Source organism: Corythoichthys intestinalis, chromosome 17, assembly GCF_030265065.1.
Source record: "Corythoichthys intestinalis isolate RoL2023-P3 chromosome 17, ASM3026506v1, whole genome shotgun sequence".
NCBI lineage: Eukaryota > Metazoa > Chordata > Actinopteri > Syngnathiformes > Syngnathidae > Corythoichthys > Corythoichthys intestinalis.
The window spans coordinates 16,913,345-16,931,234 of NC_080411.1; the positions used below are offsets into that span (position 1 = coordinate 16,913,345).

Sequence of the window (17,890 nt, forward strand, 5' to 3'; positions counted from 1 at the left end):
GTAATATCTTATTTATTTATTTAACCACAAAATTAAAAATCGTTACATCAGTGTATTTGAGTATATAAATATATATATTTACCCGGAACTATAACGACGTTTTCGTTGAACACCCGGAAATTGGTGTGACGTATTTCCTCTAAAACTCGGTTTGGACTAAACAACACCTAAATAACAGTAGCACCGAGGAAAAAACATCAATTTGTTGGCGCCTGTGCAAATATTTACACGGGCGACACATTTTTCTGATATCGTAACCGTCACATCACAAAATGGTGAGTTGATAAAGCTGTCGGGCGCCGTTTTTGGATTTTTAACATGATACATAGCACCTGATGCTAAGGCTAGCCTCCATGTGGCTGTCTTAGGCTAGCAAGTTAAGTTGTGACAATTAGAAAAGAATGATTTAATTTCTAGTCGGCATGAATTCTTGAAAAATTGTTTACTCAAAAATCAGCTGTAAATGTAAAAATAACAGCGTTGACACTGCTTAAATCACATTTAACAAGATTCAAGTTACCACCTGTCAATTTCCAAGTAATAAGGTTCATTATTCAAAGCTGTTATGATGATACTTTTTTTCTTATTGTACATTTTTTACTATTCATTTTGCCCCTTCTAAAATATGACTTTCATTTTAAAAAAATGCAAATATTGTAGTAAATGATGTGTGTGTGTGTGTGTGAGTTGGAGGCGGCGAGTTGATACGCAGTGCTCGCCCCCCCCCCCCCCCCCAGAACACACCATCCCACACATTATTTCCGTGGGTAAATTATGTAGAGGATGTAGTGATCACTACGCAGCCCCCCCCCCCCCCCCAAATTTCACCCACTTAAGGTGCCAGGCGTAACCCGGCCGATCGGGCGCGAACGCCCAGGGCGCCAGGTGGAAGAGTATCGGGCAGACGTTTGAGGTGCCAGGCGTGGGTTGACCAAACAGGACGATCGAGAGGACGTCTATGTGGGATGCCAGGCGTGAGACGACCGAGCATAATGAACGGGTGGACATCCCGGATGACGATGAGTAGCGCATCGTGCACTGCCACCCAGTTGTGACAGGAGCGAATGAAACGGCGAAACCGGAGTAAAAGCGATGTCCTTGTCACTCAGAGGCGGAGAAACAGGAAAGACGTCGGAGGCATTCGCAGGCGCTGGCAGAAGAGTGACACTGGAGACATCCAGAGGCGCAGGCAATGGAGCGACGTTAGTGGCGGTGGCGTACAGGGACACTGGAACAGACTCGCAAAACATCGAGAACTCGAGAAAACCAGTTTGCGCCTATTTCGTTCAAAGTTCCTACTACGTCTTGGATACTTCAGCGAGGCAGACGTCGGGGTCACCACTGTAGCGGATGATGTGTGTGAGTCGAAGGCGGCGAGTTGAGCCAGTGTATCGCGAGGCAGCCGCTCGTATCTCTAGTCTGTCTGACTCGGAAACCCGCACGTTAAAGAAAGCATTCCCCCCTGAAACAAAACATCCCCTGCAAAAGCTCTGTGGGTAAATGATGTAGAGCAGACGTGTCCAAAGTGCAGCCCGGGGGCCAAATGCGGCCCGTGGTCAAATTTCATCTGGCCCCCCGCCTCTCTCATAAGATCAATATCGTCTGGCCCGCACACAGACTTAATAAATTGGTCAGCAGTACTGCTACCAGTATATGAAGTAGCTTACACACTAAATGCTGCTCCTCATTTAACCACTAAAAGACAGCAGCGCTCTAAGCAACATTACCCCGTGTGACCCTTGACTTCTAATTTTCTAAAATGGCGACAATCAACAAAAAAAAGTTGACTGCGACGGCTGACGCTTCAAGGATTGGTGGAAATTTGACTTTCTTCACTAAAATACACAACAACTGTGTCTGCCTCATTTGCAAAGAGACAGTAGCTGTTTTTAAATTTAAAGAGTTCAATGTGAGGCGATATTAGCAAACAAGACACGCTGACATGTACGATAAGATTACAGGGAAGATACGCAACGAGAAATTGAAGTAACTTGAAGCTAGTTTCACTTCACAACAGCAGTATTTTGCAAGAGCCCGAGAGTCAAAAGAGAACGCCACAAAGGCTAGTTGCGAGATTGTTGAAATTATCAATTAAAAATAATGAAGCAAATGTGACACACAGAATGGCTTGCTAAAATTTGCTGAAATTGTTCTACGTAAAGGACGTCAGCCAAGGTCGGCCCCCCACATTTTTTATTTTTTACCACACAAAATCTGGCCCCCTTTGCAAAAAGTTTGGACACCCCTGATGTAGAGGATGTAGTGATCACTACAATATAAAAGTTTAATCTCAAATATTTTCATTTTTATTTCTTTAAAAACCTACGTTATTTTTCTCAACCATTTGAATATTACAGCCTCAGAACGAGCACATCGAGCTCCACCGCAAGCGGCATGGTTACCGCCTGGACCACCACGAGAGGAAGCGCAAGCGGGAGAGCCGAGAGGCCCACACCAGATCGCACAAGGCCCGCAAGATGATCGGTCTCAAGGCCAAACTCTACCACAAGCAACGGCACGCCGAGAAGATCCAGATGAAGAAAACGTGAGTGAATTGTAACTGCACTTTTTGTATGTGTTGCCATATTTGAAAATGTTTCAAATTTAAAAACAGCCACATTTTTAACACTCGTGATAACGTACGCAATGTGTGGGCACAGCATCAAAATGCACGAGCAAAGGAAGACCAAGCAGAAGGATGACGAGAAGACCCCCGAGGGTGCCGTCCCCGCCTATCTGCTGGACCGTGAGGGCCAGACCCGAGCCAAAGTGCTCTCCAACATGATCAAGCAGAAGCGCAAGGAGAAGGCGGTGAGTTGCACCGCCTCCGTCCTTTGTCGTCTCAGCTGTTGACCTCGGACGTCCCTCCCTCAGGGCAAGTGGGAGGTGCCGCTGCCCAAGGTGCGAGCCCAGGGCGAAACGGAGGTGCTGAAAGTCATCAGAACCGGGAAGCGCCAGAAGAAGGCGTGGAAGAGAATGGTGACCAAAGTGTGTTTCGTTGGCGACGGATTCACGCGGAAACCCCCGAAATACGAGCGCTTCATCAGACCCATGGTGAGCCGGTGCGCGACGGTTGTGTGGCACCTCTCTTCGATCACGACTGACCCCTGTTGTATCAATTGCGCAGGGTCTGCGTTTCAAAAAGGCGCACGTGACTCACCCTGAACTGAAGGCCACCTTTTGCCTTCCCATTCTGGGCGTGAAAAAGAACCCGTCGTCCCCACTTTACACCTCATTGGGCGTCATCACCAAGGGAACAGTCGTGGAAGTCAACGTCAGCGAGCTGGGCCTGGTCACGCAGGGAGGCAAAGTCGTGTGGGGTAAGGAGCCTCACACCTGCATTTTAGGCTTATTTATGGATAGTGCTGAGCAATATGACCATATATCGCCGAAACAATTTTAAATAATGCATCATAAATTACTTCCGTCGTCAATTTTGATGATACATAATAAAAATGGAACTTTATTCAACCCTGCAGTACTAATAATTCCTAAATCAATTTGGAACGGCCACTAGATGTAATTACACCAGCAAACCAGGAGTGTGATGAATCACCAAAACAACATATGGTGCAAATTAAAACGGTTAATGAAATTAAAAAATGTGATAAACACATTGCCTGGCACAGCTAGACTCGTCTCCCTGTATTTTTCAAACACTGAGAAATAGTCTGGGACCCAACCCATTAACGGCCTCTTGAGCAAGATACAAAATCAACCGTCCAATCAGATTCGTTTGTGTGACGTGTTCTTAACGATTAACTTGCGCGCCGAAAGTCGTCTCTACAACAACACAGATGGCGAACGGGAGAGCCGAGAATATGTTCCAATCCGCAGTAAAACCAGTTTTAAATGACCAAAAACACATCGAAACAAGTCATTGACAACAGTCAACATGGCTCGCGCGAGCCATGTTGAATAAACTTCTCCATTCTCAGCTCACGCTAATTACTTGTCGCTTAAACAACGTCACGTCTGCCCGTCGCTGATTGGTCCACTCCGCTGTCTGTTTGCTGTGGCTTGCTCCGCCCTCGGAATTTGATCCGCCGGACGGTCGCCAGACTCAATCGCTGGAACAGCGGTGAGTCTGGTATATCAGGCAAATAAACACACACAGCTGCTACAACTACATTGCGAAAGAATTAGCTGCTGACGATTATTATTAAATATTTAGAAAAAAGTCCCCTGCAAGGCATGCTGGGAATTCCAGCATTCATTTCATTTTTAAACTTCCTTACTTCTTCCTGTAAGTAATCCATTCTAAACAAGTCTCAGTGAGGTTGACCCCCAATCAGACGCAAATTCATATAAAATTTTCCAATAGTTTGCTGTGAGAAGGTGATGGCACGGATTGGGTGCCTCACTTCTGTCAGACTGCCCCATGGCAGCTGTTGCTACAGTACTGGCTTACCCTTATCGAGTGCAAAGTGAAATAATGAAAAGAGCACTATAGAAATCCAATGCATTAGAATTTCTGATCCCCCCACCCCCCCCCCCACACACACACTATCCTTCCAAAATCCTCAAGTTCAAGTCTTGTCAGCTCTCTAATCATGTTTTCCCTCTTAGGTAAATACGCCCAAGTAACGAACAACCCCGAGAACGACGGCTGCATTAATGCGGTCTTGCTGGTTTAAGACTTTCATTCATTCAAAACCAAAAACTGTGCCTGGTGAGTTTGTGCTGCACATGAGGACTTATTTTTTAAGGAGATACAGGACTACGTGTGACTCTCGTGTCGATGTTTGATACCAATAAAGTTGATGTTGAAGCAAACACGTGAGTACAATTTGAAAGAAGAACATTAATTTTTATTTTTGTGATGTTCATGATGTCATTTGTGGGAAAAAAAAAAAACAAGTGCCAAAACCGAATAACAAATTTGGCTGGTTGAGTCTTCCATGTAAACATTAAGGCATGGGAATACGTTTCAGTGTCACTGACAGCGATAGACGTCCGATCCTTTAGGACATCTCCCGCTGTCAACGGCAGCAAACATTTACAATAGGAAAACTATAAAAACATTAGTCTTTCACGATTCCCTTTCAATTTGAAAGGTTTTTTTAAATCATTGTTCTTACGTCCAGTACGGGCAACGCCACGTCCATTTTTCCTGCCAGTCAGAAAGCTGTCAAGCCTTCGTCCGTACTGTCCCTATGTGTAGTACTCCCACTTGCTTTCGATAGTCTTGCAGCCCTTGACGGAGAAGACTCGCTCAGCTTTGGGGAAGTAGAGCATGTCCTGCGCCACCTTGTCGGCCACGCCCGCATCTGGCTTGGCGCCCTGAGCTTGCATGGCGGCCAAGGCGCACTGCAACACGTGTTTGTACTCCAGCGGCAGGAAAGGTACGAAGAAGTCCACCAGGTTCTTGTCGATCAGGCTGGTGTGCCACAGGCCACCTATGACAAGATGGATATTTTTTGTTCATTGGACAATTTCTGAAATTTTGAAAACACATTTTCTAAAAATTAGATCAGTAATGGTGTACCGCACGCATGCTATTTTTAGACCGTGACGTCGCATCGTAAAGTAGAAGTGGGACATTATAGAACCGCCCTCGCATAGAAGCAGTGTTAATTCTGCTACTTTTCTCCGGTAATCTTTCAAAAACGAACATGCTGATCACGCATTGCTTTTTTGGAACTTGTAGAAACGACTCTAGACCTTACGACATATGAAGGATGTTTTCTTCATATGTTTCCCCAAACCAAAAACTCGGAGGAAAAAAATGTGAAGAATGAATCAACTTGCGCGGACGTTTTAATGCCAGCTAAGTGAAGCCATTCACATTTCATATGCAGTAAACATTTTGTTGGGTCGGCATGCTCCTTCAGAGACAGAGAGGTAAGCCATTTTGATATTTTTTAAACTTATTTTTTAGCATGACGTTCTGCCGTGCTGCTTTTCTGACAATGAATGACCTCAAAAGAATTAAAATGGTGTTTGACTGCCAGTTACTAGGGGTGTAACGGTACACAAAAATCTCGGTTCGGTACGTACCTCGGTTTTGAGGTCACGGTTCGGTTAATTTTCGGTACAGTAAGAAAACAAAATGCAAAATATAAATGTGCTAGTTGTTTATTACACACTTCTGTGCTTTCAACAATACAAACATTAGCCTATTCAAAGCTAGAATTCTGCTCAAAAAGTAGCGAGTATTTAAGATAATCCAACAACAATTTGCCTTTCAGACCCCGCGTATTGGTCAGCTTTCTTTCTGAAAGAAAGAAGAAAAAAAGTCCTGTGCTAAAGAGAAAAGCAATCCCAATGACAAAGATTTTAACACGTATTTTACAAATGAAATGCCTCAATGAATTTTTTTTCCCTCTTATGAACGGTTTTCAAAAGCTTTATTGGTGGATTTGCTCAAGTTAAAGCGCCGCGCAGAAATTAATCAATTCAATTGTGGAAGCAGGATCTGTATTATCTAATTACAGGTGTTTTAGCTCATTTCAATTTATTTTATTTAAATGGGCTATTTTATTATGCGTTTATATTTTACAAATGTATTTTACATTTATATTATATATTTTATGTTGTATAACTTTAGTTCCTAATTGTTTTGTTGTGGTAGGAGGGTTTTGTATTGAACACGGGGCCGTTTTGGTTATTATTATAGCTGAGAAGACAGCAGTAAATCAACAAAGACAACTCAACTGTACCCCGATCTACCACTCAAGAGATCTGATGGACTCAAAAAGTAGGTTACGATTGCATATTAGTTTGAAAATCAACCGGATCCACCGGATTTTTACACAAGTGACTTCCAGCCCGACCCTAGCTATCGGTAGTAGTATTGACGCAGGAGGGCTGCGTCTCGCGTCAGATAATAAAGTCTGCTGTTCTTTTTGCGTGCGTCGCATTGAGCCGCTTCTGGAACGCGTCTAATATGTGGCCGCACTGCGACTGGTGTGCATTGGCTGATTAACTCTAACGCCCGCGTTTCACTGCGTTCTCACGGCAGCCACGTTGTCGCGCCATTGACGTGTCTGGGTTATACCGTCCTACCGTGTTGGTCCTCATTATAGTAGAGAAGACGGAGTAAATATAATCTACACAAAGAAACTGTAACCCGATCGACGACTCACAGCCTCGAAAAGTAAGGGTTATATTACGTCAGAAACTCGTTCGGTACCCGTCCGTTCCGAACCGAGCACCACGTACCGAAACTGTTCAATACTATTACATGTACCGTTACACCCTCACCAGTTACCTTTTCTGTTGTTAAAAAAAAAAAAACCAACAACACTTTAGTAAGGGGGACGTGTAAATAAATTATAGAATTAAGATTTGTTATCAATGAAAAAATTAAATGTGTTTGTTGGCTGTGACTGAGTAGCATTTGCGATCGCTACACAAAACTTAACTAAATTACCCCCAAGAACAGTCAGAGCATAGGACAACCAGAGGATATAATATATAAGAAAAGACAGGGCTGGTGGTAAAGGATAGCTTGTTGAAACAGGAGAATGTCATTGTCTGTCGCGTTGATTAAAAAAAGCTAAGGCTATGCTTAGGTCGGCTCGTTTTTTCCGTCTTTTTCAGCCTTCGACACTCAAGCCATCTCTTTAACTGAACATTTTTATGTTCTTCCACATCTTTGCCAGTCAATTTCGCACCAGGGACATCAGTTTCGGAGAGAATTGGTAGGTTTAGCTCTGTAAACATCTCCTTCGTACATGATTTCCATTCATTTCCTATTAGGGACAAACGGTGGTGGGTCCCCCCTTAGCAACAGTAGCTAATGTCATGAATATTAATGAGCAGAAGTGACGTGTTGCTTGCGGTACGCAATTTTTGGAATATTACAAGTTGTGTTGCACCAATACTACTATTAGAAGGGGCTCGATAAAGCATTAAAATGGCATTGTTATTGGCTAGTACAGTGGTACCTCTACATACGAAGTTAATTTGTTCCAGGACCTTGTTTGTACAGTGCCTTGCAAAAGTATTTGGCCCCCTTGAATCTTGCAACCTTTCGCCACATTTCAGGCTTCAAACATAAAGATATGAAATTTTATTTTTTTGTCAAGAATCAACAACAAGTGGGACACAATCGTGAAGTGGAACAACATTTATTGGATATTTTAAACTTTTTTAACAAATAAACTGAAAAGTGGGGCGTGCAATATTATTCGGCCCCTTTACTTTCAGTGCAGCAAACTCACTCCAGAAGTTCAGTGAGGATCTCTGAATGATCCAATGTTGTCCTAAATGACCGATGATGATAAATAGAATCCAAATGTGTGTAATCAAGTCTCCGCATAAATGCACCTGCTCTGTGATAGTCTCAGGGTTCTGTTTAAAGTGCAGAGAGCATTATGAAAACCAAGGAACACACCAGGCAGGTCCGAGATACTGTTGTGGAGAAGTTTAAAGCCGGATTTGGATACAAAAAGATTTCCCAAGCTTTAAACATCTCATGGAGCACTGTGCAAGCCATCATATTGAAATGGAAGGAGCATCAGACCACTGCAAATCTACCAAGACCCGGCCGTCCTTCCAAACTTTCTTCTCAAATAAGGAGAAAACTGATCAGAGATGCAGCCAAGAGGCCCATGATCACTCTGGATGAACTGCAGAGATCTACAGCTGAGGTGGGAGAGTCTGTCCATAGGACAACAATCAGTCGTACACTGCACAAATCTGGCCTTTATGGAAGAGTGGCAAGAAGAAAGCCATTTCTCAAAGATATCCATAAAAAGTCTCGTTTAAAGTTTGCCACAAGCCACCTGGGAGACACACCAAACATGTGGAAGAAGGTGCTCTGGTCAGATGAAACCAAAATTGAACTTTTTGGCCACAATGCAAAACGATATGTTTGGCGTAAAAGCAACACAGCTCATCACCCTGAACACACCATCCCCACTGTCAAACATGGTGGTGGGAGCATCATGGTTTGGGCCTGCTTTTCTTCAGCAGGGACAGGGAAGATGGTTAAAATTGACGGGAAGATGGATGCAGCCAAATACAGGAACATTCTGGAAGAAAACCTGTTGGTATCTGCACAAGACCTGAGACTGGGACCGAGATTTATCTTCCAACAGGACTATGATCCAAAACATAAAGCCAAATCTACAATGGAATGGTTCAAAAATAAACGTATCCAGGTGTTAGAATGGCCAAGTCAAAGTCCAGACCTGAATCCAATCGAGAATCTGTGGAAAGAGCTGAAGACTGCCGTTCACAAACACTCTCCATCCAACCTCACTGAGCTCGAGCTGTTTTGCAAGGAAGAATGGGCAAGAATGTCAGTCTCTCGATGTGCAAAACTGATAGAAACATACCCCAAGCGACTTGCAGCTGTAATTGGAGCAAAAGGCGGCGCTACAAAGTATTAACGCAAGGGGGCCGAATAATATTGCACGCCCCACTTTTCAGTTTTTTATTTGTTAAAAAAGTTTAAATTATTCAATAAATTTTGTTCCACTTCACGATTGTGTCCCACTTGTTGTTGAATCTTGACAAAAAATTAAAATTTTATATCTTTATGTTTGAAGCCTGAAATGTGGCGAAAGGTTGCAAGGTTCAAGGGGGCCGAATACTTTTGCAAGGCACTGTAAGTCAAAATAGTTGTATGTCGAGCAGAATTTTTCCATAAGACTGCATTATAATTCCATTAATTATTTCCACAGCCCGAAAACGTACACCAAATCCTTAAATACTGCTGATACTATTGCAAATAGCAATTACACAGAGCAAAAATCGGAATAATACCTATAATAATTAGGGCTGTCAAACGAATAAAATTTTTAATCTAGTTAATTACAGCTTAAAAATTAATTAATCGCAGTTCAAACCATCTATAAAATATGCCATATTTTTCTGTAAATTATTGTTGGAATGGAAAGATAAGACAAGACGGATATATACATTCAACATACGGTACATAAGGACTGCATTTGTTTGTTATAACAATAAATCAACAAGATGGCATTAACATTATTAACATTCTGTTAAAGCGATCCAGGGATAGAAAGACTTGTAGTTCTTAAATGTCAGTACAAGTTATAGAAATGTTATATTAAAACCCCTCTTAATGTTTTCGTTTTACTAAAATTGTGTAAAATTTTCAATCAAAAAATAAACTAGTAGTCCGCCATTGTTGATGCCAATAATTACTTACACAATGCTCGTGGGTGCTGAAGCCTGTAAAATCAGTCGCACCCAAGCGCCAGCAGAGGGCGGCAAAACTCCATAAAACACAACACGTGGGCATTTCACTGTACTGTCATTTAAATCTGTCTGAGCGGGGCATTTGTGCGTTAATTGCGTCAAATGTTTTAACGTGATTAATTTAAAAAATGAATTACCGCCCGTTAACGTGATAATTTTGACAGCCTTAATAATAATGTAACGAATTGGGTGTGCATACGCAATAGTCCCATCGCAGGATGTGCGATTTTTTTTTTTTTTTTTTAATGTAAACTTTAGTTACCAAGCTTAACGATGATTAACACATTTGTGCCTTTGATAGTAGAGCTACTGAACAGTCCCTGGCCAGATCAAAGCTACAAACCTGTCAATCATCGTTAACTAAGTATCAAACACCAGTTGCACTGGTGACCCAAGAAAAACAGTTTGGTCGCACTGCTTAGCATTAAGCAGAAAAACATAAAACCCGATCCTTTTCACTTGATTCTGATCCTCTGAAAATTGGCGCGATCGACCCGATTTCAGATCATGTGATTGGATCGGGACAATTCTCCAATGAATACAACGTGGTCATAGTGAGTCATCCAAAGTCTTCAAGTCGTCTGGAGAAAATTCTTTGTTTTAATATCGCATTATACAGTGGGGCAAATAAGTATTTAGTCAACCACCGATTGTGCAAGTTCTCCTACTTGAAAAGATTAGAGAGGCCTGTAATTGTCAACATGGGTAAACCTCAACCATGAGAGAGAGAATGTGGAAGAAAGAAAAAAAGAAAATCACATTGTTTGATTTTTTAAGAATTTATTTCCAAATTACAGTGGAAAATAAGTATTTGGTCTCCTACAAACAAGCAAGATTTCTGGCTGTCAAAGAGGTCTAACGTCTTCTCACGAGGTCTAACGAGGCTCCACTCGTTACCTGTATGAATGGCACCTGTTTTAACTCATTATCGGTATAAGAGACTCCTGTCCACCCACTCAGTCAGTTACACTCCAAACTCCACTATGGCCAAGACCAAAGAGCTGTCGAAGGACACCAGAGACAAAATTGTAGACCTGCACCAGGCTACGAAGACTGAATCTGCAATAGGTAAAACGCTTGGTGTAAAGAAATCAACTGTGGGAGCAATTATTGGAAAATGGAAGACATACAAGACCACTGATAATCTCCCTCGATCTGGGGTTCCATGCAAGATCTCACCCCGTGGCGTCAAAATGATAAGAACTGTGAGCAAAAATCCCAGAACCACATGGGGGGGACATAGTGAATCACCTACAGAGAGCTGCGACCACAGTAACAAAGGCTACTATCAGTAACACAATGCGCCGCCAGGGACTCAAATCCTGCACTGCCAGACGTGTCCCCCTGCTGAGCCAGTACACGTCCAGGCCCGTCTGCGGTTCGCTAGAGAGCATTTGGATGATCCAGAAGAGGACTGGGAGAATGAGTTATGGTCAGATGAAACCAAAGTAGAACTTTTTGGTAGAAACACAGGTTATCGTGTTTGGAGGAGAAAGAATACTGAATTGCATCCGAAGAACACCATACCCACTGTGAAGCATGGGGGTGGAAAAAATCATGCTTTGGGGCTGTTTTTCTGCAAAGGGACCAGGACGACTGATCTGTGTAAAGGAAAGAATGAATGGGGCCATGTATTCAGAGATTTTGAGTGAAAATCTCCTTCCATCAGCAAGGGCATTGAAGATGAGATGTGGCTGGGTCTTTCAGCATGACAATGATCCGAAACACACAGCCAGGGGAACAAAGGAGCGGCTTCGTAAGAAGCACTTCAAGGTCCTGGAGTGGCCTAGCCAGTCTCCAGATCTCAACCCCGTAGAAAATCTGTGGAGGGAGTTGAAAGTCCGTGTTGCCCAACAACAGCCCCAAAACATCACTGCTCTAGAGGAGGTCTGCATGGAGGAATGGGCCAAAATACCAGCAACAGTGTGTGAAAAGCTTGTGAAGAGTTACAGAAAACGTTTGGCCTCTGTTATTGCCAACAAAGGGTACGTAACAAAGTATTGAGATGAACTTTTGGTATTGACCGAATACTTATTTTCCAACACGATTTGTAAATAAATTCCTTAAAAATCAAACAATGTGATTTTCTCCCACATTCTGTCTCTCATGGTTGAGGTTTACCCATGTTGACAATTACAGGCCTCTCTAATATTTTCAAGTGGGAGAACTTGCACAATTAGTGGTTGACTACTTATTTGTCCCACTGTATATCGCAAAAGTCACAATGTCAATTTTTTCCCAATATCGTTCAGCCGTAGCTATTGAAAATAGCTATAACGCAGAGCGAAACAAATTATGAATAAAAATCGGAATAATAATACTTGCATTCATGTCATGAATCTGATTCCAATGTAGATGCATTATTGCGCAGTGTACCTGAACGAACCGCGTGGCTGACGTGTCAGACTGAGGGAGGACTTTTTTACTTTCACTTTTCATGTTCAGCTGCGGCGGACAGTAGGCATGTTGTGTTGCACATGTTCTCAAATAAATGATTAAAAACCTGACAAAGCTGGCGATTTTACAACAATAATAGTCACCCAAACTTGGAACGGAGGAGGACCGCTGAGATCATTGACGGTCTACGGCCGTATTGTTGAGCCATATAAACCGATGCGCACCCCACACTCATATTTTCCTATCATTTCCATCTGCCTTTCAAAGGTAAGCCTCACCTTTTTCCTTTTTTACACCACCTGCACTAACATTGTTGGAACGCATGCCGAGTTCTCTCACAAGAAAATCCGCCGTGCATCAGTCTTGCGGGAAAACAAACTGTGACGCTGTCATAAATTGTCACTTTTTGAGCATGTTGTCGGATGTAGAAACATTCTCGCAGTCGGACATCCGGGCATTAATGGCATCACCAGCCACACCAAAGCGTCGCCATATTGAAATTGGGTCAAAACACGAGTCACAAGCAGTTGCTCTGTCGTGCATTGTAGTACAAACGCGTTAAACTTTTGTCTTATTTGCGGTCTTTTTTTCCCGTCGGAATGACTAAAAGTTGCCGTGTTGCGGGTTGTAACACAAGGAAGAGTTCGGAGCAGGATTTGAAGTTCTTCATTCTTCCTCGTGAGAAGAAAAGGACAAGCAATTGGCTGAAAGCAATCAATCGAGGAACGGTAAAAGAAGATGGTTCCATGGACCATTCTCACCAGTGGGAACCTAAATCCAGGCACATTTACGTTTGCAGCTGACATTTTATTACTGGTGAGTAAACTTTAATCGAAATTTTTTTGCCCGAATTAGCTGCTAGGATTCAATAGACTAGGCAGTGGTTATTATTACCGTAACCGACAACTCGCAAAGCGTTATTTTTCTTTTGTCGTGAACTGCTCTGATCGGTCAATCTGTATATTATTGGCCTGGTGGGAATTGGTTATTTTGCCGTGACGTGTTCATGGCTAAATAACGTTTGGAGGCGAATTACCGGTCACGGCAAGAATAATCACTCCGTATATACTACCAGTTTTCTTAGTTCCACACAGTACATATTCCACGTAATTGATAAATGTCAACTTACTGGGTGACTTTATGAGGTAGTTGTAGATGTTTCTGAACTCCACTGCAGGCAATTCCTTTGGATTGTTTATCCAGCTATCAGCTGCGACTTTGTATGGGCAGATTTGCAGGCCAACACACGGTAATTTTAAGTTCTATCGCCTCCTCGCGTCTGTCGGCAGTGACTCGTGATAATAATAAGTCATGTTTAAGACGTGTTTATGAAAAAAAGACTCAAAACAGCTGAAATATATGAATTTCAGACAACGTTTGTCTATGGATGTTTACCTGTGCGTGCCCCCTTCTCAAAATGGCGACACGTTACTATGCGAGATGACGTCATTGTGACATCATGCCGACTGCGAGAATGGCGAGTCAAATTCTACGTCGTAAGTCAAAAAGATCGTGTGTTGCAGTGATCGTATGTCGAGGTACCACTGTACTAAGAAATAGCGGGCCAACGCGTGTGGGTTGCGATTGCTTTATATGGAAAATCATGACTAATGTCGCGCAGAAGTGTAGTCCTGTGGTCTATCCCTTCGTCTTTCAAACTGGAAATGCGGGTTTGAATCCTGCTGGAGACCTTAATAGCTTTTGCTGCACAACCCTTTTCTGGTTGGGTTCAAATTGGAAGGGCAGAACAGACGACATGTTTATGTTGCTAAAGAAAGACATATTTTTTTTTAACCTCAGCAGTGCCGCCCAGATTGAAATGCATCGTCAACAACAATGGTGACCTACTGTACTAGTTAAACTAGTTTTACAAGTTTTATTCAGATAAAAACATGAAGAGGGGTTTTAATGTCAAATTATTATCTCATACTAACATTTAGCTTTTAAGAATTACATGTCTTTCTATCCGTGGTACCCTTTAACAGCTGTGCAAACAATTAAAAGGACTGAAAAAGATGCTCATCAACTGACTTCTCTTGTTGTTGAAGACCGACAAAGCGAGCGGCGTCTCTAAGTCCTTCAGCTCGATCTCCTCTCGACTTTTGCCCGCTTTCCAGAAATCCAACGCCGTCTCCACGATGCTTTCGCCGCCGGCGTTGCTGTGGCAACAAACATTTTCACATATGCAAGCAAAAAATGCCAGAACGGCATTAGGGGGGGGGGGGGGGGGGGGGGGGGAGTTACCTGAGAAAAATAAAGATGGCTTTGCGATAGGAGACGCCGTCAATCTTTTCGTAGTAGTCCAGGTAAGGCTTGATGCTGTCAATCAGGCCCGGGTGCATCTTGTCCATCTCATCGAAGATGAACATGGAGTGAGCGCAGCTGCTCACGTTGCCTTTAATCCACTGTTGCAGTTGAGTCTGGCACAAAAGTCAATATCCAGAAAACTGACGTTGAATCTATTTTGACCGGGAGGGAAATTTTGCAACCCTTTTTTTTTTTTTTTTAAATAATCATCACCAGAGGTGGGGAGCGTAGCCAAAACCTTTACTCAAGTAAAAGTAGTCATCCAAAAATTGTACTCCAAGATATAGAGAACCTCACACTTAAAGACTTGTAAGCTAATAAGCCACAATGATTCTCTTTTACGAAAATGTTATCAGAAACACATAAAATATTGCCATTGATTTAAAAATCTAATATTTAGTACATGTTTTAACCTACAGAGGGCGCCATCTTTTATGCGCGCAATGGACGCTCAGGCTGATGACGTAGTTTTTCACTGTCCCTAGAAAAGCACTACCAGTGTTCTGTAATGCCTTGCTATGCGGCGAGACGTCAAACACATGCTCACATCAGTTAAAAGCAGCAAGTACTTACTATTTGTGCTAATATTGTTTTTTTTTTTTTTTTTACCTTTTCTTTTTTTAAAAATATTTTTTTTCATGTGTTTCCCCCTCATATTTTTAAGCATTGTGTTTTCTTGTGGTCGCTTGAAAGCCCACTGTTGATCTGTTGACCACATTAGTCATGTAAAGTATGTAAACCACTCTTGTTTGATATTCCTACGTTTAAGTATTTTCTTAAGGCATCTTTAGTATGTTCTGTCTGTATGCATCCAAACAAAACAAGCTGAAAGTGCACGTTTGTACTTTGGGTGTCAAATTTGCCTCTTGTAAATGCTTCGCTGGTGTAGCATATTTTGGCAGAACACCGGTTTTGTCTCATCCCGTTTTTCCTGTTCATTTTACTTTTGCTGTTCGTTTTGTGAAATATCGACAGTGCGGTCATGCTCATTAATGGGTCTCTCGGGTTCAAATTGAAAGGGCTGAATAAGTGACATGTTTGTGTCGTAATCTGGAAGCCCGGTAGCGTAACCCAGTGACGTCAACAACAATGGCGACCTACTGGTTAAATTTTACAAATTGTATTAAAACGAAAACATCAAGAGGGGTTTAAAATTATTTTAACTCATAAAAAAAAAAAGTTTAAGGTAGATGCCGAATTGTGTGGCTCTGAAATTAAAGCTCTTTAAATTCGGTAGTCAACATTCAATTTAGTGCTGCAACGATTAATCTATTAACTCGAGTAATTCGATTAGAAAAAAGATTCGAATTAAATTTTGCCGCTTTGAGTATTCGTTTAATTAAAGTCGCATTGTAATGGTTTGTTTTGAAAGTATTCACATTTAGTTGTATTGATTTGGGTGGATACACTGCCCTCAGTGGCGACAGTGAATATGGCATAACTCATTTCACATGGCTGAATCCATTTGCAGTTTATTGGTATATTTTGCCGTTTTTCATGGGAATATGTGTTTGAACCATTTGTTAAGAGCTTTGTTTTAAAAAAGCTTAATATTTTAAACAATAGTATATTGTTACCCCATTTTGCAATGACTAAAATAATACTAGTAAGTATTTCTGGCGTAAAAGATTAAAATGAAAACGCCGCTTGGTACCTTGTAAGTGTCCATCTGTCCGACGTGTGGAAAGTGAAGTTCGGCAGTGAAGACGTGCACAAATTGGCTGTCCATGCCTTCTTTGTAGATGTTCTCGGCAATGAGCGCGCTAGCAAAGTTCTTGCCCGTGCCGGTCCAGCCGTGTAGCGACAGAACCAGAGGCTTTTTTGGGTTGTCGTTGTTCATGAAGCCACTCACCGCCTTGCTGATTATATGTGACGCCAAGTGCTGCCCAAACAACTTGTTTCGCAGGTCCTCCTCCAAACCTGTCCACACCATGTTGCATTAATGCCTGCCATTGACGGTGATCGACGTCTTATCCGTTTTTGACAGGTAGTCCCAATCACAACGGAAAGAACGTCTATCACCGTCAATGACACTGAACCAATCATTTACTTCCACTTCAAATGAATTAGACGTCTATCGTTGTAATTGACGGCCACAGAGTTAATCTAACCGTGATCGCACCATTGTAATAATAATGAGCGCATCTCACCTGTGGAATTGAAGGCGATCCATTTGTGATCGCAGCTTTCGTGTAAATAGTTATAAATGGTGCGGCTCAACGCGGCGCCGATTCCGAACATTATCGAGGTAGTAATGGGGTCAAAAGCGCCGACCAGCGACGCGACGGTCGACAAAATGTGCAGCCACAAACATGCCCGTGCGGCTTTCATTGTCGAACGCCGATTTTAAACACGTCGTGAGCTCGAAAAGCGAGCATAGCGCCAAAACGAAACTGGAGCGCAAGGAAGCTAGCTATGTAGCGCCAGGCGAGTCACTTCCGCCTACGACCATCTACGTCATCAAGTCGCGACCAAAACAACAGGTTGCTGCATGTTAGAATATTAACTTGCGGGTGGAGAAATAATGACAAAAACGTATTATTTGCAACTAATATGTTAAACGTGTATGTTGGTGTCACCTGTTCTGTTGAAGTTAATCCATTCGGGGCGGCAGCATTCGTGGAAATAGTAGAAGATGTTTTGGTAGCTGGCTAAAAATCCTGTCAAAGCGGCCGCCATGCCCACCGCGATGCTGGTGCCGATTGTCTCGATGACCGCCGAGCTGGCCGTGCACAGCAATAGCAGCGGCAGCACGACGTGGCGCCTCATCGCGGGTCTACCCGTCTACATACACCCGCGCTTAAAAGTTAAACAAGCGAATGTACTCGCCCGCACCGGAAATTTTGCCTCTGTGATCCGGAAGTAACTTCCGATAGCGTTACTGAACAGCGGCCATCTTAAAGCAGTAAACTTCTTTGCCTGGCTCTTTTGCAGCGAATGTAAGGTGTGTGATGAGCGAGTGTAAGGGTTTGGTTTATAACCAAATTTAATAAAAGTGGCTATTATTCAG

At 42.6% G+C, this 17,890-nt stretch overlaps 2 protein-coding genes across 3 annotated transcripts; one reads left to right on the forward strand and one right to left on the reverse strand.

Moving 5' to 3' along the window:
* The first annotated feature begins 109 nt into the window (after positions 1-109).
* On the forward strand, positions 110-5,000 carry nsa2 (NSA2 ribosome biogenesis homolog (S. cerevisiae)). Its single transcript, XM_057818467.1, has 6 exons — positions 110-275; positions 2,358-2,545; positions 2,661-2,811; positions 2,875-3,054; positions 3,128-3,320; positions 4,570-5,000. The coding sequence occupies exons 1-6, from the start codon at positions 273-275 to the stop codon at positions 4,635-4,637; spliced, it is 783 nt and encodes a 260-aa protein (XP_057674450.1). The 5' UTR covers positions 110-272; the 3' UTR covers positions 4,638-5,000.
* Positions 4,808-17,733, reverse strand: tor1 (torsin family 1). Of its 2 annotated transcripts, none has more exons than XM_057818463.1 (5): positions 17,460-17,733; positions 16,535-16,800; positions 14,818-14,993; positions 14,605-14,732; positions 4,808-5,399 (listed from the first exon to the last, which is right to left on the reverse strand). In XM_057818463.1, exons 1-5 carry the CDS (start codon positions 17,647-17,649, stop codon positions 5,155-5,157), a joined length of 1,005 nt encoding a protein of 334 aa, XP_057674446.1. In that variant the 5' UTR covers positions 17,650-17,733; the 3' UTR covers positions 4,808-5,154. The 2 variants fall into 2 exon arrangements, with proteins under 2 accessions (XP_057674446.1, XP_057674447.1); XM_057818464.1 differs by lacking the exon at positions 17,460-17,733 and adding an exon at positions 17,031-17,348.
* Positions 17,734-17,890: the final 157 nt, after the last annotated feature.

Bases quoted from the DNA above. Each gene is read 5' to 3' on its own strand.
- nsa2 (XM_057818467.1), top strand. The intron at 2,546-2,660 runs GTGAGTGAATTG...GTGTGGGCACAG, and splicing joins AAGATCCAGATGAAGAAAAC to CATCAAAATGCACGAGCAAA. The intron at 3,055-3,127 runs GTGAGCCGGTGC...TCAATTGCGCAG, and splicing joins AGCGCTTCATCAGACCCATG to GGTCTGCGTTTCAAAAAGGC.
- tor1 (XM_057818463.1), bottom strand. From the start codon at position 17,649: ATGAGGCGCCACGTCGTGCTGCCGCTGCTATTGCTGTGCACGGCCAGC. The intron at 14,733-14,817 runs GTAACTCCCCCC...TTGTTGCCACAG, and splicing joins GCCATCTTTATTTTTCTCAG to CAACGCCGGCGGCGAAAGCA. The intron at 5,400-14,604 runs GTCAGTTGATGA...ATCTTGTCATAG, and splicing joins GGTCTTCAACAACAAGAGAA to GTGGCCTGTGGCACACCAGC.